Source organism: Carettochelys insculpta, chromosome 23 (assembly GCF_033958435.1).
Source record: "Carettochelys insculpta isolate YL-2023 chromosome 23, ASM3395843v1, whole genome shotgun sequence".
Taxonomy (NCBI): Eukaryota; Metazoa; Chordata; order Testudines; family Carettochelyidae; genus Carettochelys; species Carettochelys insculpta.
Genome location: NC_134159.1, coordinates 18,746,242 through 18,773,375, shown reverse-complemented (window position 1 = coordinate 18,773,375; position 27,134 = coordinate 18,746,242). Strand labels below are relative to the sequence as shown.

Here is a 27,134-nt window from a genome sequence, read left to right as displayed (position 1 = left end):
TGTAGAATGAGGTCTGTAGCTCACAAGGCCCCACCCCACAGTCAAACAATAGTTAATCCTGTCTGCATTTTGACTTGCAGTGCTTTGACATGGCAAAAGTATTGGGAAACCCTTACGTAAATATAGGTTTAATATTATTTTAAGTTGGGTTCAGCACAGATCTGCAAGTGGTAGACGTATCTATTGAGGAAGAGCACAGTAACAATTCTAGCCAAGTTAATCGTAAAAATAATGTCTGTGCTTTTGCCATCACTACAAGACTGAATTGGATAGGAGTCCAAAAAACCATCAACTTTCAAGTTAGAATTTTTCCAAAGGCAAGGACCTCTTCCCATGTGTTTTTTTACAGACAGCAAGCAGGGTGGGACACAAATGGCAGACTTTACCATCCAATAAGAAAACCTTAAACCCCCATTTTAACTGGGGACTGTGTGAGAAAATACAGGTTGAATCTCTCTAGTCTGGCACGGTTGGGACCTGACCGGTGCCAAAGCAGAGAATTTGCTGGACCATGGGAGGTCAATATTCTCTAGCACATTATCAATACTTCCATGGCTGACTGGGTTCTTAGAAGACATTGAGGGGTAAATTATAGCCAAGTAGCAGCACAGAACACAGAGAGCTGTAAACAAACTTTATGGGACCACAGGAAATCTGGTCGCACTCATGATAAGTAGACATCTGGTGCACTAAAATCATGTTGGACCGCAGATGTTGCTGAACCAGAGATTGCCAGACTGGAGGGGTTCAACCTATATAACCAAAGAAGAGGACCTAATCATGCTGTTTTGCTGGTGTAGCAAAACAGAAAGAGAATGAACTGTAATTGTTTCCCAGCTGTTGTGCAAACCAAAGTGGGTCTGAACAGGAAAATTAAGTAGAACATCAATGTTCACTGGATGATGTATGTATTTATAATTTGTTGTTTATTCATGGCATTCACTATGATATCACAATCAAAGGCTTGATGGGCTCCCTCTGGTGGCAAATTCAGTATCTGTCAAAAACATTCCAGAGAAAGCCATTAGCTAGCCAAAGGTAAAAGAGATTTGTGCATAAAATGCTTCAAAAAGCGGACCGTCCTTCAGAAACACACATTTTTATTAGTGTAGTTACTACAAATATACAGCTCACACTTGTAGCATAGCTCAGGGACTCTGTGGGTCTGTGCAAAAAAGGGAGAGGAATCCAAAAACAAGCTGTACACCTCCACAGGCATCAACGGCAGGGTGTGCCTGAAAATTGCAGCCTCTGAGGAGAGCAAAAAGTTTTTCACTTTTGTGCTACTGTGCAATTTGTTACTTCTCTGCCTTACATACACACGCACCAGTAAATGCCATCTTGACATTTTGTGCACCACAGGGCAGTCTTGCTTGGTTGCAAAGCTTTTCTTTGGTTCTAATATGAGCCCATCCTTCACTGCTTCAAGTCCAGGACTTCTGGTATTATGAGTTTGACTGGCATCACAAGCTTACCTTGTAATGACTGAGAAACTCCTATGCCCAAAATATCAGCATCAATACTAGATTTTCCAACCGGTATCACATATTGAAATTCGTGGTTCTTTGTGGCCTTTAGGGGCAACACATTCTTGTTTTCCTACTGACCATGGGGGAAAGCCATTCACAAATGGCTCTAGAAGGCTGGAGGTACTGTGTCACCTGGCCCTTTTGTCTAATGATAGGACTCTCCATCTTAGGAATTATGACATTCATGGACTCTGCCAGTACTTTCCCACCATCTAGTAGCTGAGAGTGTCTTTCATCCCACCTCTCCTAAGGAAATGGGGTGAGGGTGAACCATAAACAGCTGTGAGCCTCAGGCTTTCATCTTTTTGGAGCAACTTCATCAGTTTGTTTCTTGGGTCATTGGGAAGATTCGCCTTCACCTACTGGTGTAGTACTATGCGTGCCCATGTCCCACAAAACTGCTACACTAACCCCTTTCAACATACACCAAACTATCCATTTCCCACTCAGTGTGCTGCTTTACTGCCAGTGAACAACTACCTACCTCTATTCAACATTACACTTATGTCCAGTTACCAGTCCCCTGTTCAAGTATATCTATATCATTCTTTATCAAGCCTAGTTCTTTTAATCCTATGGCCTTCACATGCTCCTTTTTATTTTCAATGACTGTTTATCCCACTGGGCCCTTAAGGGCTAATCAGCCACTTAAGGGCCCTTTGGCATGACATGATATAGTTTCCTTTCTGGTCCACTATTCTGGGGGATTCTGCTGAGATGCCATCCAGCCAGACTTCTTGTCCTCTTCACCACGACCCTAAAAACAATGGTTGTAGGTATTGTCTTTGTCGTCTTTCTGGCGGTTGGGATGGCCTCACCTCCCCAGAGCTCTCTGTTGGGTGGATTGCAGTGGCTGGCTGCCATCATGTTGGGGTGCCCTCTATACCTCTTGGATAGCACTGGTCTTCTACCAAACTTGTCTTCAATTCTCCAGCTTCATCCCAAATCTTTTTCTCCTGCCAGTGGTGCTTCTCCATTGTCAGTCTCTGGCTCACCAGATGTCTTGCCTGATACCAAGTTTCTTGCCTGATATTAAGTCTTATAGCTCTTCCCCATGTTCCTCATGCAAGTTGTGCTGTTTAATCTCTTTCCTGGCCAGTTACAATGATCAGTGTCTCCAGCAACACCTTATATGTGGCTAAATTATCTTGGCAATTGAGAAACATCAACGTCCAAATTTTACTCTTCTTCAGCCCGGTGGAGACTGGAAACTAACAAAAGGAAGTTTTTCATCATGCTGCACATGGTCAGCCTGTGGAACTCTTTTCCGGGGTGTTGTGAAGACCAGGAGTTTGACAAGGTTCAGAAAAGTACTAGATAAATTCATGGAAGTTAGGTCCACTAATGGCTATTAGCCAGGATGGGCAGGAATGGTGTCCCCCAGCCTCTGTTTGTCAGAAGCTGGAAATGGATGACAGGGGAAGGATCACTCAATGACTACCTATTCTGTTCACTCCCTCTGGGGCATCTGGCATTGGAAGACAGGATACTGGACTAGATGGACCTTTAGACTGGCCCAGCATGGCTGTTCTTATGTGCTTAATGGAGGAACATATTTTGCAACAGAAGAGGGAGGAAAGATCCCAGCGCTAGCAGTGCTTGTTGACTTGATAGGAGTCACACTTAAAGCAAAGAGATAAGTTGCATGCTTATGGCATATTTTAAAAATCTTTGCCTAGATATAAGGCAGTAAAATATGCAGGCTTGTGGTTTTGATTCCACTGACACTTAAAAGACTTTTTGCCTTTCACAGCCAATGCAGCTAGGTCCTATTTACAAATATTGCAATAGAAGTTCCAACAGCACATCACCCTGAGCAGGGTTTCAAATACAGGTAGTGCAGCAACCATGAGAGAGATGTCAACAACCAAGTTGTGGGAACAAACAAAACCCCAAGCAATCAACTAAAACCCAAGCCCAAGGCAATGGCGCAGCATCATACTCTCATAGCTGCAGGGCCCTCTGTCTCCTTACTTGTCCATCAATATGGAGCCCTATAGGCAGGTGCCCTCTCTACTGAATATGCCTGATTGCTAGCCCCAGAATGTCCATTGTAATAGATATAAAGAAAAGCTTGGAATCAGTGCATGCGCCTCTCTGCCCTCACAGGAGTTTAACTGGACCCTCTTCATCCAAGGCATCATGTCTTCAGTAAACATCCAGATCCACCTGGATGAGGAAGTCGTTGTGTATGGCATGCCCTACCTGCAGGAGCTGAAAGCAATTATCTCCAGCTACTCAGCAAGGTAACGGGATGGGGAAAGCACTGAGGCTAGGGAAGGGAAGAGATGAAGCACCATCCAGTGCTGCAGAAGGGCTCAAGTGACAATAAGGAGTGTTTTTTTTTTCCTAGTTATACCACAGTCTCCCAGGTGGAATCCTCTCCTCCATTCTGTACATCAAGGAGGACAACCACACGGGGTGGTGGGGTGGTAGAAAGCAACATTCATTGAAGTTTGGGTGGATCTCAGCCTTTAATTGACTAGTGCCCTAGAAAAGAAACAATAGGGTGTGCTTTAATTCACATTACATTCCAAAAGGCAAAAGACCTAGAAATTAGGCACATAGTGCCCCAAAGCACAAGGGAACAGGAGCCTGTGGCATGATCCTGAATGGCAGGCACGCTTGGTGCTTCTGGTGTTAATCAGCTCTGGTGAAGACAAGCAATCTGCCTGGCTTCCTCACAGCCATGGCTAGCCCTGTCCTCTGCATTCATACTAAGCTTTTCCTTTGATCATCTGCATTGGAGTGGCAAGACTTTAAGCTCTGCTTTGTTTTCTGTCCCCAGCACCATCCAGAACTACTTAGTCTGGCGACTGGTGATCGACAGGGTCAGCAGCTTGAGTCGGCGTTTCAAGGATGCTCGGGCTGACTACCGAAAGGTAACACCCCCACCCACCCACCTCCCAAATAGTCAGTTCAGCTGTGAAGTTGTTCTGAAATGGCCTGGAACCCACCAGCATCAGTCAAAGGGCAGCCAGTCCACATCTGCTCAATGGGCTTTAACCAAATCAGTGTCCTACCTTCTGCTTTGGGAAAGGTTGGCCCAATGTGGGAGGTTTCAAATCAGATCCAAACCTGGCCAGAGTCTGGAGATGTGAACATCTGGAGTTCAGGGGCAGACTCCTCCCTACTGTTGTCATCGAGGTTTGTTCTCCTCTGCGTTAAGGTTGCTGCGGGATGCCCAGACATCAAAATTGCAAAGTGAAGCTGAATGGACAATCAAGATGTTTCAGTTTCTTTCCTTCTCCACTGAGAAATGGGCTCTGCATCTCCTTGAGACCTGCATGTGGGGCTGGGCCAACATACAATTCCCATTTCGTCACTGGGAACCAGATCAGATACACTAAATACCAGCTTCAACATTAGACTCAAGATGGCAACCAAAACAAGCCTTTTATGGACATGCAAAATATCATAGACAACACTGGGACAAGCTGCAGTCCATAGGCTTGGGGCTTCTGTGTAAAACCTTCTTGGATACCTACTCTCCAAACCATTTGACATTAGCCGATCACTGGTAACCACTCTTCTGACAGACCATTTGTTTGAACCAGCTCTCTCTGAGATACCTTCACCTCCGAAATATTATGAAGCTCGGGGTTCTTAAACTTTTTCTTTCTGAGCCTCTGGCCAATAAGGTATAAAATCCCCAGAGCCTCCCTGTGCCACAAAACGTGGTGTTTCTACATAAAAAAGGCAGCTTTGAGGCTAGGGAGTAGCAAGGCAGACAACTGTAAGGGCCCCATGCCACAGGGAGCCCCGTAAAGCTAAGTTGCTCAGGCTTTGGCTTCATCCACATGATTCAGCCCCACATAGTGGGGCTTCAGCTTAATGCCCTGGACCCCAGCAAGTCTAATGCCAGCTCTGCTCACATGTCTGCATGCTGGCAAAGGCAGTGCACGTAGGGACGGGGGTGTGGTATCGTGCTTAGCTAACTGTCTGAGGGGCACTATAGAAATGCCTTAGGCAGACGAATCAATGGGGAGATAGATAAGGTGTGAAATGACCAGGTGTTGGGACAGAGATTGATCCAGGGCCATCCCTAGGCATATGTGAAATATGCTGCTGCATGGGTGCCCCAAATTTTCAGGTGCCCCTACATAGCTGTGTGTGCTTGTACACATAAGCAGGGCACTGACCAGCTCTGCTGGTTCCTCTCTGGCCTCTCCTCACTGCTGCTGCAGGGCTTCTCCCTCCCTGCTCCCCCATGTGCACCTCACAACCAGCAGCAGCTGGCTAGTGAGGGCTCCCTGCTGCCAGACTAGGGGTGGAACAGAGTCTCCAACCTCTGCACCTCCGCTCCAGCCCCAGGGAAGCCCTTGAGTTAAGCTGCAGGGAGCAGCATGGAGGAGGGAAGTCCAGAGCCCCAGCCTCCCTGCAGAAATTGTATGTGTGGGGGAGGGAAGGAAGCTACAGGTCCCCAGCAGGAGCTGAACAGGGATGGGGAGGGAAGCCCCAGGCCTCTGGCAGGAGACACTTGTGGAGGGAGACCCACAGCAGGAAATGGAAGGGAGGGAAGCACCTAGACCCCCACAGAAGCTGTGCATGGGGAGCCCTGAGCTGCATAGGCCCCATAATTTGTAAGGAGGGCCCTGGTTTGCACTGTGCCCCTATCACCTCTGAATAAGTCAATGGAAGGAAGACCCGAGCTTCCAAAGAAACAAAGCTGATGCGTGAGGGGACAGAAGCTGAAGGGATGAGGGCCTCTCTTGTTGCTTAACCCTCTTGACCTTTAACAACTTCAGGAGGGACTGAGGGAAAGGTCCATGGGCAGAACTGATCTCTCTGCATTTCTCTTCCAGGCACTGTATGGGACAACCCTGGAAGAGGCCCGCTGGCGGGAATGCGTGAGTTACGTCAACAACAACATGGAGAATGCAGTGGGAGCCCTGTATGTCAGGGAGACATTTGCTGGTGAGAGCAAGAGGATGGTATGTAGATTACCTTTCATGCTATTGTGAGACCTCAATCCCCACAGAACCCATCATCCCCAGCCCCCTCTCGCCTCCAGCCTGAGACCTAATATCTGTTAAATATGTACATAGTGCAGAGCTTTCACATAGCTCAGGGGGAGGCAGGCAGCAGGGGAGCTTCAAGGCAGAGGAATATAGTCTCTCACTTCTGTGAGTGGATTACGCCTTGTGCAGATAATCACTGGCTCTGGGGACTGTCTATCAACATGAACAGATGTCCTGGCAATCTCCAAGCTATTGTATTTTAATGGGAAGTATCATTTGCATACAGGGGTTGTGCTTGGAAAAGGGCCCATGTATGCAGTCTGGGGACACGAGTAGCCATAGGAAGGAAAATCATAAATTAACAGCATCCACACCAGTATTAAATAGGCGGAGACCTTTCAAGCTGATCTTGATGAATCCTGGTGTGAGGGATGTATACCCCAAGAAAGTCATCTGACAACTGCCTCCTCAGCCAGCACTCACCCTCAGGACATGTCTGCACTAGGCCAGAGGATTGACCCACTCAGGTCGATCTTCCAGAGTTCAATTTCATGCAGTTGGTAGGAATGCATGAAATCATCCTCTCAGGCGTTACAGTGGAGGTGCAAGGACTAAGGGAGGTCAACAGGAGAAACTCTCTCATCGACCTTCTTCAGGCGGACGGCCAGGTAAGTCAATTGCAGAGACACCGATTCTAGTTAGGCAATTGTCATAGCTAGAACTGCGTATCTGCAATCAACTGTCTTTCCCTAGTGTAGACATACCCTTAATGGGATACTTTGTGGCTCCTGTTTTCCCAGCAATTTTGCCATTTCTGATGCCTAGGCACGTGCTCTGAATCCAGTTCTTAGATGTGAAACTAATACGCGCCTTCATTCAGGGTTTCTCATTGAACTTTTGTCCTGGACTAAACTTGTTTTCCGCTTTTATTTGGTAGTGTTCTTCTCACACACCCATTGCCTTGGGATTGGTCTTTGTAGCCAAAAATTTATATATATGCAAATAGTGTTATTGCTCTGCTTTAAATCCAGGTTAAAATGGTCTAAAACAGTAATGACACTCAACGGTGAGACCTTCCTTTTACCTTCCCAGTTAAAAAATACACCCCCAAATTAAGAAATAAAAACCAAACAAGGATATAACATGACAATAAACAGAGCTCTTATATCTCCAACTGTCAGGAGTCAAAGATTCCATCAAATTCTCTGGAGACTTTACCGTTGTAAAAAGATTTTACACCATTGTTCTGATTTGATTGTGACGGGCAACGGTATAAAACCCTAAGGGACATAAGTGGTTAAAGGCTGATAACGGGATAACATTATGACCCTGAAATTTACAGAAAGAGCTGCATGAAAAGAGCAACCTTTGTTTCTCATGAAGGCGTATGTAAAACAGATCTCTTACTGAATATTTGTGACACTTATTCACCATTGCTGCCTGAATATGTACAGACAGCTACTTGGCAGCAACAAGGTAGCACTTCTCTATTGGGATACAAAGATGAATTTTCCCATTGGAACTGTGTTGTGGTTCTTTGTAGTTATAGTCACCAACAATAAGATGTCTTTCCAGCTATGGAAAACACCCATCTCATTTTCAAAATACCGTAAACCACAGCAGAAATGTAAAATGCATGTGTGTTTGTAGGTGTGGATAAAACACAGAGACCCACGCTTTCAGCAGCAGCTACAGAACTCCCTAACCAGGAAACTCCTCTGTTCATTAAGATCCCCATTGCAGCCCAGCATGGGCCCTTCTGCTAACAATGGAAGACCAAAATGAAAAAAAACCCTAATCCATGTCCTTACCATAGAAAGATGAAAATGTAAAATAGAAAACAGTGAATGCACACGTGCACACACACACGCAGCTCACAATAAATGTCAAATTCCTTAAAACTATGTATACTCCTATGTCCCCTTATTAATTGCCTTTAAATAATCCTGAGCAGTAGCCTAATGATCGTGCCTTTGATGGGATCTACTTAGCCTTCCATTCCATGTTCTCTGTTAGAGCTGGCCCAGCAGGGCCCGGCCAGTGGGTGTAGTCCAAGGTGGCATGCTGACAGCAGGGCCTGGCCGGGGGGTGAGGCCCAAGGTGGTACGCTGACAGCATCCCGACCTGTGGGTGGGCGCAAGGCAGTATGCTGTCAGTGAGGCCCAGCCAGTGGGCAGTGGATGCTACTTTCAACTGAAGCATGGGGCTCTGAAGGCACAAGACCCAAGGCAACCATCTTGCTCACCTTGCCCTAAAACCCAGCCTGTTCTCAGCTCTTCTGAGTCTGTGCTTGAGTTCCCTATTGAGGAGGCACACTGCCTGGGAGAATTCCAGCAGCACCCAGGTGCTCTTTGTATTTTGTTGGGAAATTCTGAAGCAAGACACAACGGATCAGTGGCCAAGCTGAGGACAGACCACAGCAATACTCACCAGGCCAGATTTTACTCAGATGGGTCAAGCTACATGACACATGTTACTATCCACATGCTCTGCCTGTGAGCAGATATCCCAACATGGTTAGCTGCTAAGCATGATACTTAGCTCTTGCCTCCCTTTCAGCTCCTCTGGGTGAGGTCTTCCACAGTTCAGTCAAGCCATGAGCACCACAGAACTGAGTCTTGGGAACTCTGCTAATCCATCAACTGTGTGCCAACACCAGGAATTCATTTATGATGCATGCTTAAATGCTGAGTGCCAGGTGCTATCATGAAGCATTTTAGGAGGTTAAACTTCATTAGGAACATGCTCGCTCTATAACATTGCTTGAGAAGAAAACATAGCCTGTCAATAGTGAATTTCTTACTTGTCTCTATTTTAGGTCCGAGACTTAATAAACAAAATCCGGGAAGTGTTCATTGAAACCCTAGATGAATTACAATGGATGGATGAAACATCAAAACAGAAAGCTCGTGAGAAGGTTAGAATAACAAGAAACCTCAATATCCTGTGCAGGAATATCAGAAAATCATGTCATATTTTGCAAGATGTATTTTCATCCCTTATAAAAAGGGGAAGTGAGAAATAAAGATCCGCTTTTACAACTAGCCATAATTTTCTCCAGGCTATTGCCTTTGATCCTTTATTTGTTAAGCTTTCAAACTTTTTTTTATTTCCAAACAAAATAGAATAGAATCTAAGGTAGGGTATCACATACAAGTGTTAAGCCAAAGAACCCCAAACAAATGGAAATTACCAAAAACAGCCAAACTGGTAAATCCAATTAAAAAGAAATATATCGTAGGTTGAACCTCTATAAGATGGACTTCCCTTGTCCAGCCACGTCTGTGGTCCTGTATCCGCGTATGCTCCACAACTTTAGCACTGATGTGGAAAAGCTGATGGCCCCATGCTCAGCAACTCCCCTCTAGCCCTCGCAAAGCTTCCAGAGTGCCACAAATAGCTGATTTGTGGTGTTCAAGTTCAAGGCAGGAGGGAGAGGAGTGGGGATGGGCTCAGAGAGGAGAGGTGGGGCAGTTGTGAGCTGTCAGCCAGGGACACAGACCAGAGCCCCATGGCCAGTGGCTAGGAGCGTGGCCTTGTGCCTGGGGACTTCAATGCTAGCCCCAGCCACAGGACTGTGCAGTGCTCATGTGGCCCCATCCCTGCTCTGTCAATGCTCATCCCTCTACTGCTGCCAGAGCAGAGCCCCACAACTGCCAGCAGTAACCTCCGCTGGTCCTGCAGATTCCCTGCTGTGGGACCAGTAAGAGCCTGAGAGTGCCAGACCAGGGGCTTCAACTTGTAGTAATAAACTTCCAAAAAGCTTAGCCTGAGTTTCCTTAAGTTCTTCTTGTGTATAAATCAAATGAAGAGCCTCCTTTCTGACGTTATCCAGCCCAGTAGGTCAATGCTTTATTCCACCACCAGAAGGCATTTGATGTTTCCAGAATGGGAACTTTTACCCATTAGAAAATGTTTTGCTTCTCAGTGACATTGCATCTCTTCAGAAAGGTTTTGGGTAACTACCTGTCTCATGGTAATGGGCTGTGCTCCTTCCACAAGCAGGAATTTGAGGATTCTCATTACAGAGAGCCCCATGCCATGAGCTTTCTCAGAGGCAGTTAGATGTAGCATAAACTGACCATATGTTTAAATAATGCAGTCATATGTATGTACGAAATGAGAAGGCAGAACGGGCCTGTGTTAATTTCCCATCTCATCAGACTATTGACTTCAGTGGTGTTTCATCAATTGGAAATGGTCCAGTTGCTGTCAAATTATCCATGGGTGATCAAGCCTTTGGTGAAACTTGGGTGCAAGCTAGAATGCGATACATGGAGTTTCAACATTAAAATGGTTATTGAATCCCAAGTCATATCCAGTCCCAACAGAAGTCACTTTCCTCTGAATTCTGGAAGCCCTACCTGAATGCATCAAATGCATGGTCCAACACCAGCAATGAATTATCCACAGCAAATTGTCTGCAGGGATCCAGAATTTTTTACTGTTGTGAAACCCTTGTGGGCTTTATTTTCTTGTAGGCAATGGCAATTAAAGAGCAAATTGGCTACCCAGACTATATTTTGGAAGATCAGAATGAAAAACTGGATCAAGAATATGCAAATGTAAGTATGTGGCATGTTCTTGAACAATTCTAATACAATAGTATAAACATTATGCATTGTCAATCACAATATTAAATGCCTGCATTCCTTTCACCCGCAGATGCCCAATCAGATCAAGGCTAGGAGTTGTATATTACATGTAAAGACACAGTCCTTTCCTTCAAACAACTCCTTATTTAAGTAAGAGCTGGCCATCTCTTTCTATAAGATGCATAACTACAGGACATATATTTCATAGCAACATCCTATAGGTTATGGTTAAAGGAAAGTCTCCATTAAATGACACTTGCTAAAACATTGGGGTTTGTATTTCTTTAGTTAAACTTCAGTGAGCACAAGTATTTTGAAAACATCCTGGAAAATCTGAAGGCTGGAGCCCAGAAGAGCTTGAAAAAACTTCGGGAGAGAGTTGACCAAGATATGTGAGTGTCCAGACAGCAGGCTACAGAAGCATCCTAAGTCCCAGATTAATGGTTAGGGGCCACCCCAGTGCCACAGTGGTGGCACTGCCTTTGTACACCTTTCAGATAATTCAGAATACTTTTGTTTGTAGTTGTCTATGGGTAGTGATCGATCATGTGGGGATCAATTTATCATGTCTAATATAGACACAATAAATCAACCACTGAGTGCTCTCCCATCAACTCCGGTCTGACACAAGAACAAGAAGCATGAGAGGGGGTGAGGTTGATGGGAGAACATCTACCAGTGACTCACTGCAGTGAAGAAACCACAGTAAGTAGATCTAAGTATGTCATGTTCACCTGTTATTCATGTAGCTGAAGTTGTGTAACTTAGATCCATGACCCACTGCCATGCAGACCTAGTGTAAGAATGGGTCATCTGTGGGAACTGAACAAATAGCTCTTTGTCTGCCTCTAGCGGTAATGTACGTAACACTGGCTACATGGGCTCAACTGGCCTTTTTAGAATCTCAGTTTCATACTTTTCGGCAGTGTTTCCCAAATGTAAAACATTTGCATACCCCCTTCAGGACTTCAGCCTTATTGACATTCTTCTCTTCCCAGGCCATCTGAGTGTTTATTTCCTGATTTTTAGTAATTTATTTTCTGCCATGTACCCCTTGAAATCCTTTCAAGTGTCACCAGTGGCACATGTGCCACACTTTGGGAAACAACGCTTCAGAGAACCACTTTACATACTATCAGAGAGGTAGCCGTGTTAGTCTGTAGTTTTGAGAACAACAAGAAGTCTTGTGGCACCTTATAGACTAACAAATATTTTGAAGTATAAGCTTTTGCGGGCAAAGACCCGCTTCATGCATCTGATGAAGCAGGTCTTTGCCCGTGAAAGCTTATGCTCCAAAATATCTGTTAGTCTATAAGGTGCCACAAGACTTCTTGTTGTTCTCACTTTACATGCTATTATCTTACCATGGAGTTTCGTGTCACAAACACCTGTGACTGATTTTGCTGGCAGGAGAGCAGTGAGGATGGGCCAGCATGTACTTCGGAAAATGAATAACTGAAAAACATGTCTAAAACAACTACAAAGCACATCTAAAATAGCCCTTCAAACTCCAGGTCCCAGCATGTCTGTTCGTTGTAGATATTAAATCTGGATCCGGAACTGAACTTTTAAGCTCAGGCCCAACTTTAATAAAGATAATTTACTGCTGTGGGTGATGAAGCAATTAAATATCAGGATTTTCACCCAGCCTGTAGAAATCTGATTGTATTGGGATGAAAATGTAATTTTTCATGATCTCAATATCATGGCTACAGGCAGGGCTGTATTAACTCTTCTGGAGGCCTGGTGCTAGTAGATTTTGTGGGGGCTTTGGTTCAGGCCTTTCTTTTGCATGATGATTTGGTAGTGTGTGGAGTTATCATGTTTTTCGTTTTTCATGTATGGTTTGCAGACATTCAGTGAAGTCTCCTTGCAAGCCTGGAAGATTTTTCCAGGAGGATATAAAACCACTTATCACTTTAGCTCATTAACAGTCCGTTGTTTAAAGACCCAAACTGAAGGAGAATTTATAACTAATCTTATTCAGCACCCTATCAGCTAACAATTACAGTCTGTCGGAGACTCAATGGTCATGTCCTAGAACTGTCCTCTTTTAAGTGAAAGAGAAGGTTTCTTATTACAAGTCTCTTGGCTGATTTATCTGTTCATTTAATGACATAATGGAGTCTCTCTGGGACCGCCAGTGCAACCCTGTTGGGATGTAGCCATTCATTATCATGTGCTAAGTGGGGACGCAGGAGGGATTAAAAGGAACAGTGAATTAACTAGCTAATGAAAGACAGTATTCCCAAACCAGATACTTCAAACAAGAATTACTTGGCAAAATTAGTACTCACTGTCTGTGACAAATCAGTTTCAGAATACAGATGGTAGTCCATTGTCTGGTGCTACATTTGTAATGACTTACTCTCTGACTGTTCCAATTAGATATGTTCAATAGATAAGCTTTGCCCCTGCTCTCAGTGTGGGTAAACACATTCTGTCACCCTAAATTCCTCCTCTACATTTTTTATTTAGATGTTGTGGCCTTCATCTCCTCTCTTAAACGGTTAAATTGCCCAGCAGTTAGCTGTTGAAGAGATACCATTGTGTGGCTGCTCCGCAGTAGGGTGCAAAATGAGACCTGGATTTCACTGGGGAACTTTTAGGATGCACAGCGTTACGTAAACAAAAGATAGTGATCGTTTTCCCATTGAGGTGCCCTGGCTGAACCATTCCCAAGTGATTTCTTCTCCGCCCCTCCCATTTTATACGTTACTAGTGCTTTTTGATGGAAGTTAATTCAACAAAGAGAATGCTTCTCAAAATGATTATATCTTTACCTATTATTCTTCCTAGATGGATAATTGGCGCTGCAGTGGTCAATGCATTCTATTCCCCCAACCGAAATCAGATAGGTATGTTTCCAACCAGTTTCAACAATCCATGGAATCTAAGAGTGATGTGTGTGGGAGAGTCAATAACAGTGCACATTAGGGATGCCATGTGGCAGATGCAGCCCAGACTGAACTTCTGTGGTGCTGCTGGTGCCAGGAAAATGAGCCGTTCTGCCTGAGCCTGTGTTTTACTGATAAGCGTTCAGCTCAGCTAAACTTGGCAGAAGTTGTTTACATTCCGTAGCTGAAACAGTCTTGTGTTTGAAAACCTAGAAAGGAGCAGCCAGTAAGTGCGTGCCAACTTCAGCACTCACTGTATTTGATGCTGTTAAATGAACGTCTCCTGATGCCTGGGAAGCTTAAGCAGGGCTCCCCTCTTTGCTGTTTGTGCAGATGGCACTGAAGTTATTTGTATATGTGGCACATGAGACTGAGGAAACTAGGGACATCAGACTTGTGAAGAATCAGGCCCGAGCTCCACCATTGTTAGGGGTTAGCAAGGTCTTCAGACATGACAAATTTCTGAATTTCTGCCCCTTATGGTCATTGGATTTCTGAGCAGGTGCAAGTGTCCAGGAACGCAGCTTAAACTAACAAACTCCAGATCTCATCAGACCAGCATGGGGCACTGTTTTTCTTCTCTCCACTTCCTTCACCTTCACGTTCCGCACGTTCCCTTTGTTTCTCTCTGTGCCCATGGTTTTGTTAAAGGACTTTATTTATTACTTTTATGTTACCTCAGGTTTAGTTTCCCACTCTCCACTTGCCAGAAGGCCATGTGCTACTCAGATTGAGTCTTTACTGATGTTTCCAGAGTCTTGATGGTGATCATGCATAGTCATGTACAATCATCTTCCATGGGAGCTGTGGCTCCTTAGACAGCTGATAAGCCCTATCCGTGAACCAAAAGCTCTATTACAGAGTAGACAGAGGTTTCCAGGCATGGCAGGAGGTTGTTGACCATGACCAAAAGCCACTCTCTACTTCCTCCTGCGCCTCTTGTCCTCCTCAGCTTGTCAGCGGGCAAGTTCAAAATGCAGGGGACCGTTACATAGGACTTTTCTCCATTTTGAGCAGTCCTGGGTGAGTGTCTCCCAAGTGTCAATGTCAGCATTACACTTCTTTAAATGATCTTTCAGCAAGTCCTTATAGCACTTCCGTTGTCCTCCTATATTAGGGTACCCTTCTTTCAGATGAGAGAACAGGACCTGTTCTGGGAGGCAGTAATCTGTCACTGGACAAAGTGACCAGCCCAGTGGAATTGCTGATGGATGACCATTACTTTGACACTGGTGGTCTTTGCCTCTTCCAGAACACTAGTTCTGGTGTGTCTGCCTTTCCCTTTGATCTTCAAGATCTTGCAAAGGCAGCATTGCTGATGCCTCTGAAGGACTTTCAAGTGTTGTCTGTAGGTTGTCCAGGTTTCAGACCCATTCAATAATGTTGGGAGAATAGCAGCTTGATAAACAAGAAGTTTGATATCTATTCAAATGTTGTGGTCTTCAAAAACCCTGTGCCATAAATGAGCAAAGGCTGGTTTTATCTCCAGAGCCTTACCCCTACTGAGACACATCTCCTAACCTGACCTTCCAAGCACTCCAATCTCAAGAACACTGTGTTGGCATCAGAGTCACAGGCAGCTGCTTTGACAGCTTACTGTCAGTGGCATACACCTTCCTTTCCAAGAACTCTTAGAAAACATATAATCTTCTCCATCACTAACAAGGAATTATTCAGCAGCAGGAGGGTCCTAACTTGAGGGCAGAGGTTAGGATAAAATAGAAATCACTTGATTCTTGGCCCCTGTGGTTAAAAGCAAGCATGTTGGCTGTTCTCAGCTTAATCAGAGATTGGAACTAGGAGAATTATAGCATCCTCTTGATTTCCATGGTCCTATGTTAATCCTACAGGGCACATCTCTGCCATTAAGAGTGTGACATAAAAGAACTTTCTCCCTACTCCTCTGGTTTCTTTTTTTCTGGAAAAGTCAAATGTCAAGCAGTCTCTTCAGCATGTCCTGCCACACTCTGATGTGGCCAGTAAGGATGTGGGGATCCTCCAGATTTTTTTTTTAACCTTTTCTCTGCTTTTTCCAAAAAGCTGCCTTGGCAATTCTGTTCACACTGATGCCCGACCCCTTTCTGAGATCTGTTTGGTGCATTTTAGCAAGTCTTAAAAGAGGCATAATTTCTCTATTAGAAAGGCCCTACCCAAACAGAGCTGTTAGTCTTTGGAGGTAAAAATGCCTGGAAGTCCATAAACTCTTGTAGCTGCTTCAGTATTGCTGCTGAATTTCCATGGAAGATGCTCAGATGCTATGACAATGGGCAAATGATAAACCCCTAAGATAGATGTAGCTATGGCTCCTTTTGGAGCCATGACAGCGTGGTGCTGGGACAGAGAGGGTTTGATGTCATTTGGAAGAATAGAAAAGAGCTATCTGAAATTTTTCTGTCAAAGAGTTTTCAGCAGAAAATGGCTTGGCTGTTACAGTGTAAGTTCTGGAGAGAAATGTCCATTTGGACAAGAGAAATTATTGGCAAAGAATCCCTCAAAATAGTGAACATTTTGTGGGGATTTTGTTGCCAACAGTGAAAAATGTTCAACTTCAGGTTTTCAGTGAAATCCCCAACATTTATTAATAAAAATTGCCACTAACAGAATCTTTTTTCACTTCCATGGAAATTTTATGCAGGAAGGAAAACATTCCCCAACCAGCAATAGGTGCTACGTCTTCTCTTTAGACCAAATGTTATTATTAAATCATAATCCTTGCCAGAGTCTGTTCCCTCTCCCTGAGCTTTGAATTCTGCGAAGGCCAGAGCCTCTGCCTGGCTCAGTATCTCTGGTAGCCTCCAGAAGGTTCTGTATCCGGATCTCTGTGGATGCCTCAAGAAGCTGCTAAATTAATATTTAGTAAAAGCTAAAGCTAAAACATTCTTCATTGGATTGGGCCCACGTGGGACACAAAGAATTGCCAACTCCTCCTACAAATACGCTTGCTTCCTTGCTTCCACACACACTCCCTAGCCGTGCCTACACGTGCACGCTACTTCGAAGTAGCGGCACTAACTTCGAAATAGTGCCCGTCACAGCTACACGTGGTGAGCGCTATTTCGAAGTTTAAATCGACGTTAGGCGGCGAGACGTCGAAGCCGCTAACCCCATGAGGTGATGGGAATAGCGCCCTACTTCGACGTTCAACGTCGAAGTAGGGACCGTGTAGTCGTTGCGCATCCCGCAACTTCGAAATAGCGGGGTCCGCCATGGCGGCCATCAGCTGAGGGGTTGAGAGACGCTCTCTCTCCAGCCCCTGCGGGGCTCTATGGTCACCGTGTGCAGCAGCCCTTAGCCCAGGGCTTCTGGCTGCTGCTGCCGCAGCTGGGGATCCATGCTGCATGCACAGGGTCTGCAACCAGTTGTCGGCTCTGTGGATCTTGTGTTGTATAGTGCAACTGTGTCTGGGAGGGGCCCTTTAAGGGAGCGGCTTGCTGTTGAGTCCGCCCTGTGACCCTGTCTGCAGCTGTTCCTGGCACCCTTATTTTGATGTGTGCTACTTTGGCGTGTAGACGTTCCCTTGCAGCGCCTATTTCGATGTGGTGCTGCCCAACGTCGAAGTTGAACGTCGACGTTGCCAGCCCTGGAGGATGTGTAGACGTTATTCATCGAAATAGACTATTTCGATGTCGCTACAAGCTATTTCGATGTAGCGTGCACATGTAGACGTAGCCCCTGACTGATAAAACCACGTTGCGTTCTGGTTTGCTTTTTCACTCAATGTTAAAATTCCTGTTCCTGTCTTAATGGGAGCTAGTTCCCTTTCTTCTTCTGGTGAACTGTCTGGGTGCACAATCCTCCATTACAAACAAGGGGTTTTGTCTCTCCCTACATCAATTTTTGCTATGTCGATCCAATTTCTCACCTGTCAGAAGGCATCTTATTAGAACAACCAATTTACAGCATCTTTCCTTCTGATGTGCACACGTGCTTCCTCTTTAATGCTTGAAAGGAAAAAGAAATCCCATTGCCAATATATTAGGCCTGTGCATGGAGGAGTTAAAACTATTTTTCCATGGCCGTCATCCAAAGTACAATTGATACACCGTATTAATTCCTTTGGAGTATGCTTTAAACAGTAAAGCTCAGGGTTATTTGTCGGCTGCATGTGGGTGTTAACCTTTCTGTTAACAAAAATAAAGCAATAAAACATCCATTAGCTCTCTCATAAAATGGCCCTGCATCAGAAACTGAATGCAGTTCATCAGCACAGCAAAGTGGACAGAAATGTGCAGGTGAGCCAATATTCACAGGCAGTTGTAACACAGGGTGCCTTGTGTGTCTTTGAATCAGATCTATAGCTTTTAATGATATATACAAAGTTTGAACTACCTGTATGCCAGCACCATAAAATTGAATACAACTCAGGTGAAAGAGACAAGAGGGGCCATTCTGTCTCCTGCGTCATGTAAAGAATTTTCAGGACAGTTCTGATTTAAGCCACACATATTTTTTCTAATGAAGTATTTCCATCTGTATTAAATAGCCTTTTTTCAAAGAACCTTTCTTTTGTTTGCAATCTGTTGTTGGGACTGTAGAAATTATTTGTATTTCCTGAAAAAATATTATGGGTCTTTTCAATATTTTCTCTAAATTATATCAAAGATTTTACTGCAATTTTTTGCTTTCTTCCTCCCAAAGCCTACTTTTGTTAAATTAGAAAAAAACAACAACTTGCAAAAACCAGTGACCACTACAAATGGCTCCATTTTGAACCACTCAAAATGAATTCAGGTTTGAAGTGCTTCGGTGCAAAGAGATTTAATTTTTTGGATCTGTTCTGTTGTGACTGTTGACTCTCTTGTGATGACCATAGGAGCAGACAAAGCCAGATTGATATTCAGATCTCAGGCTGAGCTTTTCAGTTTGGTGGGGTGGGGGGACATCTTTCAGCTTATAACCTAAATACTTGTATGCTTGATTCTCTAAAAGGGAATTAATAGGGAGAGTCTGCTGTGTAATTCTAAGTCTCTTTTCTAATTATAACTGAACCTTAATGCACAACAAGTTGTGCTGGGAAAGAAATTGTACTGTGTTCTCAAATGGGAGATTTTATACTTACAGGTTCACTACATTTAAGAACACTCAGGAGAGGCAAAGATCAATTCCCATGCTCATCAGCATTCATTGTAAGGTGCATAAAGCAAGTTGCATAAACACAGGAAACATTCCTCTCCCATATGGATTGTTTTCTGCCAAAGGCTGGCCCATCGTCGGGGCACACACAGATGAAATTATCTGAACATCTCTCCCTCTCTTTGCAGTGTTTCCTGCTGGAATCCTACAGCCTCCATTCTTTAGCAAACACCAGCCACAGGCACTGAACTTTGGCGGGATCGGGATGGTAATTGGGCATGAAATTACTCATGGTTTTGATGACAATGGTGAGAAGAGGCTAAACAAATCTAAGTCAAATATTCTTTTTTATCATTGCATCGATCATGCTGTGGAAAACTGGATGTGGGTGGTAACAGTCTATCAGCATTGACTGCTATGAGTGAGACGCACACGTTCTCACTCTCTGTCTTTCTCAGACACAAACAGACCGTAATAAGATACCACAAATTTGGGGTGAAAAGGAGTGTAATCGGTTTAAAGAAAGATTAAAATAATTGCAATACCCTGGAAAACCTATTACATTTGTTTATAACAGTTAAATATCAGAAACGATGCCTGTACCAGCCTGTGTGCTGCCATATTCAAAGTAAAATGAAATCTGTAAAGTACATTCTGGTGGTGGGACAGTGACACACAGATTCCTGACCCTGGAGACTCTTTATTCTTAAATGTATTTCTTTAAAAAAATGATATTGTCATTATCTTTGACAGGGTCTAAAATGGTTTGGGACACTGAGAACCAGTTCCAATGCTTCTTTTTTAAAAAAAGAAAAAGCTGCAATTCTTCATACAGAGGCTTTACTGAACGTGGCTTTTACCACTATGAGAATGGCCATAGTGGGGCAGACCAAAGGTCCATCTAGCTCACTACCCTGTCTTCTGATAGTGGCCAATGCCAGGGACCCCAGTGTTTATGAACAGAACAGGGAATCGTCAAATGATTCATCCTACCGCCCATTCCAGGCTTCTGACAAACATGACGCTAGAGGCACCATTCCCTGCCCATCCTGACTAATAGCCATTGATGGACCAATCAATTTATCTAGATGGTTTTTGAACCCTGTTATAGTCTTGGCTTTCACAACATCCTCTGACAAGGAGTTCCACAGACTGACGGGGGTTGCATAAAGTAGTACTTTTTGTTTGTTTTAAACCTGCCACCTATTAATTTCATTTGGTGACCCCTAGGACCATTTGTCTGCTCCAATCATCTGAGGAAGTGGGTCTTACCCACAAACGCTCATGGCCTAATAAATTTATTAGTCTCTAAGGTGCTGCAGGACTGCTTTTTATTTGCCTAGTTCGTGTGTCATAGGAAGGAGTAAATAATTCTTTTTTATTCATTTTTTCTGCAGCAGTCATGATTTTATAGCCCTCTATCACATCCCCTCCTTAGTTGTAGCTTTTCCAACCTAAATCCCCCAGTCCTATTAATCTCTCAAAATATGGCAGCTGTTCCATATCCCTGATCATTTTGTCACCCTTTTCTGAACCTCTTCCGATGCCAAGATACCTTTTTTTAAGATGAGACAACCACATTTGTTCTCAATATTCAAGATGTGGGTGTGCAATGGATTTACCTAGAGGCAATACAATGGTTTCTGCCTTGTTCTCTAACCCTTTCTTAATGATTCAGAATATTCTGTTTGCTATGAGCCCTAATGTAAACATAAAACACTGGCTTTAGCTGTCTGGATGTAGCTGGTCCAGCAAGCAATGCGCTTTGAGCAATGGGATTGGTAACGGAGACATCAGGGCTTCAGGCTTGGGTTGCTCCACCCGCGGATTTTGCAAAGTCACTAACCCTCTTTAACCTCTAGTGCCCCCCACCCCGTAAATTAGTGATAGGCAATTTCTGTATTTGGCAGGGGAGTTGAAAGGATTTATTGGCTAATTAGGAACATTATTACTTGTATCACAGACATGCATGTGAGCTGCAATTAGGATCCAGGCCATGGTGTACTGAGTATCATGTATTGCCATAGTAGAAAAAACTGTCTACTCTAAAGAGCCAAGGTTTAAAACAAACAAGATAAAAGTGGGTGTAACAAATGCATAGAGGGGAGCCAGGAAGGATGACAAGGTAACAGTGCAAGTAAACGTGGCTAGAAGTTGCTCTGGCTAGACTGCTAAGTGTGCCTATAGCAACAGTGTGCCACTCTGGATACACAGCTCATTGCACCCTGAAAGAATCTCTCCTCCTTTCTTTGGTTTCCTGAATAGGGAGAAATTTTGACAAAGATGGAAATATGTTTGATTGGTGGAGCAATTTCTCAGCCATGCATTTCAAAGACCAGTCCCACTGCATGGTTTATCAGTACGGAAACTACACCTGGGACCTGGCTGGAGGACAGAATGTGAGTACATGCCACAGGATGGAGCTTGGGCAGGGTGCTTTTATGAATTAATGTAGCACGTGGGGAAGATCTGACAGCAACAGTGTCTCATGCACTTGATCCAAACTCTACAGTGCAGAGAATGAAACCAGTTCTCGCAAGGTAAAAGCCTAATGCACAAATTCACTTATGCATCCGGCTGCCTACAGAAAAACAGTTCCATCCCAGTCTTAACTTTACTTCTTATTTTCTTCCAAAGGTCCCAGGAAAAGCTTGACTCCTACTTTCCCAGTTTTAAAAGTTCATTTGTTTTGAGTCTGCAGTTCCAATTTGATCAGAGGGGAATTAAAAGGATCAGGAGAGAGTGGTAGAACAGAGGCATAAGTGAAATATTTTTTCTATTGTCCCAAAATCTATTCAGGAAATCTCTCTAAAGGCATTCAGAGCTAAAGCAGTTGTGCTGACAGAGCATACAAAAAGCACCCAAGTCAGACAGGAAAGTGTCAGGCACCTACAAACATAAACCCAACATCCTAGCACTAGCAGCCTGCCCTAACCACAGCTCCAGCTTAAGCTGCCTGTGCAGCCTTTGGGCTGACCTTTTTACACCCTTCCATCTCCCACAATGCTTTGCAGAGCAGGCAAACGAACAGAAGTCAATTACACTGTTTTGCTTTCAAAGAAGAGTTTCACTTTCTCTAGGGCCAAAGTTCTCCCTCCAAAGTCCCGAAGAGGCAGAAAACTAAAAACAGAGCAAAAGACAAAAACCTGTTGTTATACTGAACCAGCACATTTCCCATTCCATTCCCTGCCCTGCCCTGCCCCTCTGAGCCCATGTCAGGTGCATGCCTTTAAAAGCAGTTGGCTCAGTCCCCTTAATTCCAATATGAACCCGGGGGGTGGGGGGAATTAAGTGGAAGATTGCTGTGCTCTGTAGCCATAGTAATTTAGATGTTCTGCTAATGGGTAGCATGAAAATATTATACAGAGCTTGTGCTTCCTAATTGAGGGTATTAGGCTAGCCTAGCAGGATAATGAGGGAGAGAGGGTGCAATAGGACCCTAGTGAATTGGGCCCATAGCTGCTTCTCTTGCAAGACCCTGTGAAGCTTTGGGGACGTAACTTGACATTCCCCACCATCTGTCACACACCAAGAGGTTTGTCCCAAGGACAGCCTTGGCTGAGGGAGAATCTGTTCCCCAACCGCTCATAGTGCCTGTTATTTTCCTAGCCAAATTCCAGTTCTGGTAGCCCGTGTACATACCTCCTTGCTGTATCAGTGACATTTGGTATTATTCCCTTCCAGTCTCTCTCTCCTCCATTGTTGGTGTAGTAGTGCTGCTACCTTCCACCCCAGAGGTGGCTGCACATCAGTGGGGAGCCTAGTGTTACTATTTCCATTTGTGCAATGCTTTTGATGTGACCAACATTACACATGGTAAACAAACAATTGTTGTGTTACAGGTGAGTGGAATAAGCACATTGGGAGAGAATATTGCAGACAACGGAGGAGTCCGCCAGGCTTACAAGGTAGGCTCCTTAAAATACAGCAAGTCAGTTTTTGCATTAAAGCCAGAAACTAGTCTGACTCAAGCATGTTTATTTTCATGAGGATCCACTGGGAGTTACAGGCAACTCTCCCAGGACTGAAGGGCAAAGTTTAATACCCTACACTGTGCAATGTGCCCTGTCCCATAGGGAATTCAGTGAACTTCATTGCATAGCCCCAATGCCCTGAATAGCATACGTGAAAATAGAAAAAAGGGTGAAAAAGCCCATCTCGCCAAAGCGCTGAGATTCTTGCTTCATCTTTAGTGATCTTTTCAAATATTATCTGTCACATGGCAACTGAGTTTTAGTTTCCCAGCAACATGATTTGATGATGATTTGAAAGCACAGCCAGGCTTTTTTTTTTTTATTTCCCCTCGCCAGTTTACTTTTTTTGCACATTTCCTCCATGAGCTAAAGCAGCGTGTCAGGTGTGGTAGGGGAGACATCAAAAAAATGACAGAAATATTGCAGTGCTCTCAAGAGAAACACTGATCATATCTAAGAACCATCTCTGCCTACAAACTCACAGTAGGCTCCAGCCCTTGGCAATGCAGAGCAGGCTTTTACTTCCTTTGCAAGTGTATAACCTTTAAAAAATAGCACACAGATGTTTCCTCCATCTTCTCGTTATTTATTTTCCATGCTCCTCTGGAGCAGAATCAAAATGGCACTGCATATAGTATATATTCTGTATCTTCTACAGCCTGCCCCTTACACCCATAACAGTGCTCTTAACCCTGTTATTTTCAAAGCAAGAAAATATTTCAGGAGTTGCCCATCTTACTAAGAGTATGGAAATTCAGCCTGGCCTATCCACCTTCTTTATATACATTAGATACCCACGTGTCTCACTCACTGCCCTGCAACAGTCATGAGATGTACCACTTGAAATGCAAGAGACCTCCTGCATCTGTGCACCCCCTGCTTCTCCACACAATGGCTGCAGATCTGAGTACAGCACTTACCAATAGGAATGCTCCTTCCATGTCAAGAAATTGTGGGATTGCAGAACGTAGTTATTGACATAAAATGGGTCTAATGTTGTGGTGCCTGTGATCTACTGGTATCCATTTTAAAGGGAGAGTGGGCAGAGCTGTGGGGTCACAGTTAAGTGTGTTTGTGGGACCTAGCTTCTGAATTCCTTGATTTTTCAAAAAAAAAAAAAGAAATCCTATCTGGTTACCCTTTAAAGGTAAGTGTTAACTATGCTGTGGAAAACTTTGGAAAAGTGGGAACCAAAAAGGCAGAGTGGTAGTTAATGCCCCCTACAGTTCAATCGTCTGAGATTCGTTGGTATGGAATGCTTGTATTTCCACTCTTCACATTACCTTTAAAGCTTTTGTTTGGGAATAGCTAAGAGAGAGGCTATGCTAATAAAATGTTCAGCTTTAACTGGCATGAGACACATTAAATTGTCTTCATTATGTCAATGGACCTAAAAAAAGAAAATTGGCCAATTAGCATGCAACAGTAAAAGGTAATGGATTTAACTTTGTTCAGGGTTATTATCTGCTATTTTATGAGCAGTCACCTGAAGAAAGAGAGACACCGCTATCAAAAAGTGAGGCAGAATTTTAACTGCCTGCTTTCCTTTCCTTTCCATGGTCCTAAGGAAAAGTCCAGCGCAATCTACTGTTGTGCTTGTATTTTAAACCATAACCAAGTGCATGCAAGTCCAAGTTGATTGCTTTGATCTGCATCTACATTCCCAGCAGGACATTCCAGTTCAATGTGGAATGTATAGCCAGCCCCTGCTCCAGAAGAATAGCACATGGTACAGGCAGAACCTCTCTAATCTAGCACTCACTTGTCTGGCAACATCCATAATCCAGCTTGATTTTAGTAAACTGGATGACCATTTATCAGGGTTGTGGCCAAGTTTCCTGTGGTCCCATAAAGTTTGTTTATAGCCACCAGTCCTGGGTCTCAATGTTCTGTGCTGTTATTTCGCTGTGATTTACTCCAAATGTCTTCTAAGAGATGGTAATATGCTAGACAATATTGACCTCCTCTGGTCTGGCAAATTCTCTTGTCCCCCGGTTGCTAGATTAGAGGCATTCAACCTGTACTGTACTACCTTTCCAGGGTTAGGTACTGTACTACCTTTCTAGGGTTAGGTGCTGTACTACCTTTCTAGGGTTAGGTACTGTACTACCTTTCTAGAAACTTGCTACAAAGCTCCGGATAACTCAGTAGAATTAAAAATGTGTCTATTTAAAGTTAGAAACGTCAATGCGAATGGGCTGGGCAAACTCAAAAGTGAGTTATCCGCCCACTGCAGTTCCATCTGGAGGATTTTTTTCCCGTTTCCTAAACAGTGCACAGCAACACAAAGGAATCGGTTGTGTTTCAGCCCAGGAGCAGCTGCCGAAGTGCAAAGTGCTCTCAATGTGTTAAGTTTACAAAGCTCCTGAAGATGGAAGACTCATTATGAAAGTAGATACAAAACACTGCTTTCTGATAGAAACAATTACTAGCATGTCCAAGACAGAAGGCAGCAGGAACACTGAATTTATAGCCTGGATTTGCCCTCTGACTAGTGATGTTCATAGTGATCATGTCTGAACTTGTGATCATTTGTAGGCCTATTTAAAATGGCTGGAACATGAAGGGAAGGAGCCAAAGTTACCAGGACTTGACCTGACTCACAAACAACTTTTCTTTCTCAACTTTGCCCAGGTAGGAACCCATTGGCTTTGCCAAGTGACATAAAAATATAAACTGGATTATCATGTGTTGAAGTTCCTGCATCCCATTCCCCTGCCCTAGGTCACAACCAAACCTCTGCACCTCAGTGCCCTGCCCCCCAGTCCCAACTGCCTCCTTCACCCAAACTCTTTCCTGCCCCCCAATCCTTTATCCCAACTCCCTTCGGCACCCAACCTCTGTCCCAGACCCCTCACCGCCTCCATTAACATCATGGAAGAGTGTGACCCTTGACCACTTTCCAAATTCTTGGAGTAGACCCCGCCATCAAAAATTACTGCCCACTCCTGCTCTTGAACCTGACCAACCCAAGGCAACACCATTTGATGGACAGTGCTTGTCAGCAAAAGGTCCTCTGACCCATTTGAGGCACTGGCCACTGCTGGAAGACAGGGTACTGGGCTAGATGACCCTTTAACTACTCATCTAGATAGTGCAACGCAAAGCACTTTTCAACACATTCATAATCATAGCAGGATTGACACTGGGGGACATGTGGTAGTGAAGATGGAGCCTAGGAGCCAAATGATCCCCCCATGCCATCCAGTGGTGGGAAGTTTTGAGAGGGCAGTTTGTGTTCTTAACTCCTTTGGGGGCTTTCAAAGGCTTGACATCTTCAGGGAAATGCTGGCTGCATTGAAGTCGATGACAAAACTCTAACTGACTTCAATGAGGGCATGATTTCAGCAGCTGCAACTCCACCGACACCAGTGGAGCTGCGCTCACATAGTTTGATCCAGGAGTGCTGAATCCTCCTCCTTGTCTAGGTATGGTGTGGTTCCTACAGACCGGAATATGCCAGCCAGTCTATTAAGACGGATGTCCACAGCCCTTTGAAATACAGGTGAGTTGGAAGGACTTGAGCTAACATATTTAAACTTTTATGGAGCTAGTGACAACTTGCTAATCACACGACACAATCCTGTCGGTGAACCCCTCCACAATACAAAGTTCTGCTGGAATTCCACCACCTCAGACAGGCCTGAAAAAGAAACACGCTGCCTTATTGAGCAAGGGAACCCCTCTTCATGGGCTAGCATACGCTTCTGATCTGCAGCCCATCCAGCCCCTGAGATAGAGCAGCTCAACACATGCCACAGATTAGGTAATGCAGCCTGCAAAAGTCCTGCTAGTGCGTCTTCCATCAATCCTCAGCCATTGTTTTGAAAGTCTGACTCTTTGCTGGGGGAAAAAAGAAAAATCTATTGCAACATTTCACTGGATTGTTTGCAAGCCAGGTTTCCAACAAACTTCTTAAGAATCTTGTCTGTAGAACTGAACATCAAGAGAATGGCAGGAAGGGGGGTGTATGTTTGTACACTCATATACACATTTGAAGAATGCTGCAAGTGGTAAGGAAGAGTAGCATGAACAGTAGAGCCCGGATACTGCTCTGACCCCTTTGACTCCATTGTGGGTCCATGCAGGTACAAAAGCTTAATCT

General features: G+C 44.2%; 1 protein-coding gene across 3 annotated transcripts in view; it reads left to right on the top strand.

Moving 5' to 3' along the window:
* MMEL1 (membrane metalloendopeptidase like 1) overlaps positions 1–27,134 on the top strand; it is a 73,909-nt gene that overhangs the window by 43,991 nt on the left and 2,784 nt on the right. For all 3 annotated transcript variants that reach the window (XM_074975704.1, XM_074975702.1, XM_074975703.1), the window contains exons 11-22: positions 3,639–3,775; positions 4,318–4,411; positions 6,335–6,463; positions 9,309–9,407; positions 10,972–11,055; positions 11,374–11,477; positions 13,885–13,943; positions 19,244–19,363; positions 21,321–21,454; positions 22,898–22,963; positions 25,568–25,663; positions 26,458–26,534. In XM_074975704.1, coding sequence (XP_074831805.1) covers positions 3,639–3,775; positions 4,318–4,411; positions 6,335–6,463; positions 9,309–9,407; positions 10,972–11,055; positions 11,374–11,477; positions 13,885–13,943; positions 19,244–19,363; positions 21,321–21,454; positions 22,898–22,963; positions 25,568–25,663; positions 26,458–26,534 — 1,199 coding nt within the window. The remainder of the gene's footprint in view (positions 1–3,638; positions 3,776–4,317; positions 4,412–6,334; positions 6,464–9,308; positions 9,408–10,971; positions 11,056–11,373; positions 11,478–13,884; positions 13,944–19,243; positions 19,364–21,320; positions 21,455–22,897; positions 22,964–25,567; positions 25,664–26,457; positions 26,535–27,134) is intronic.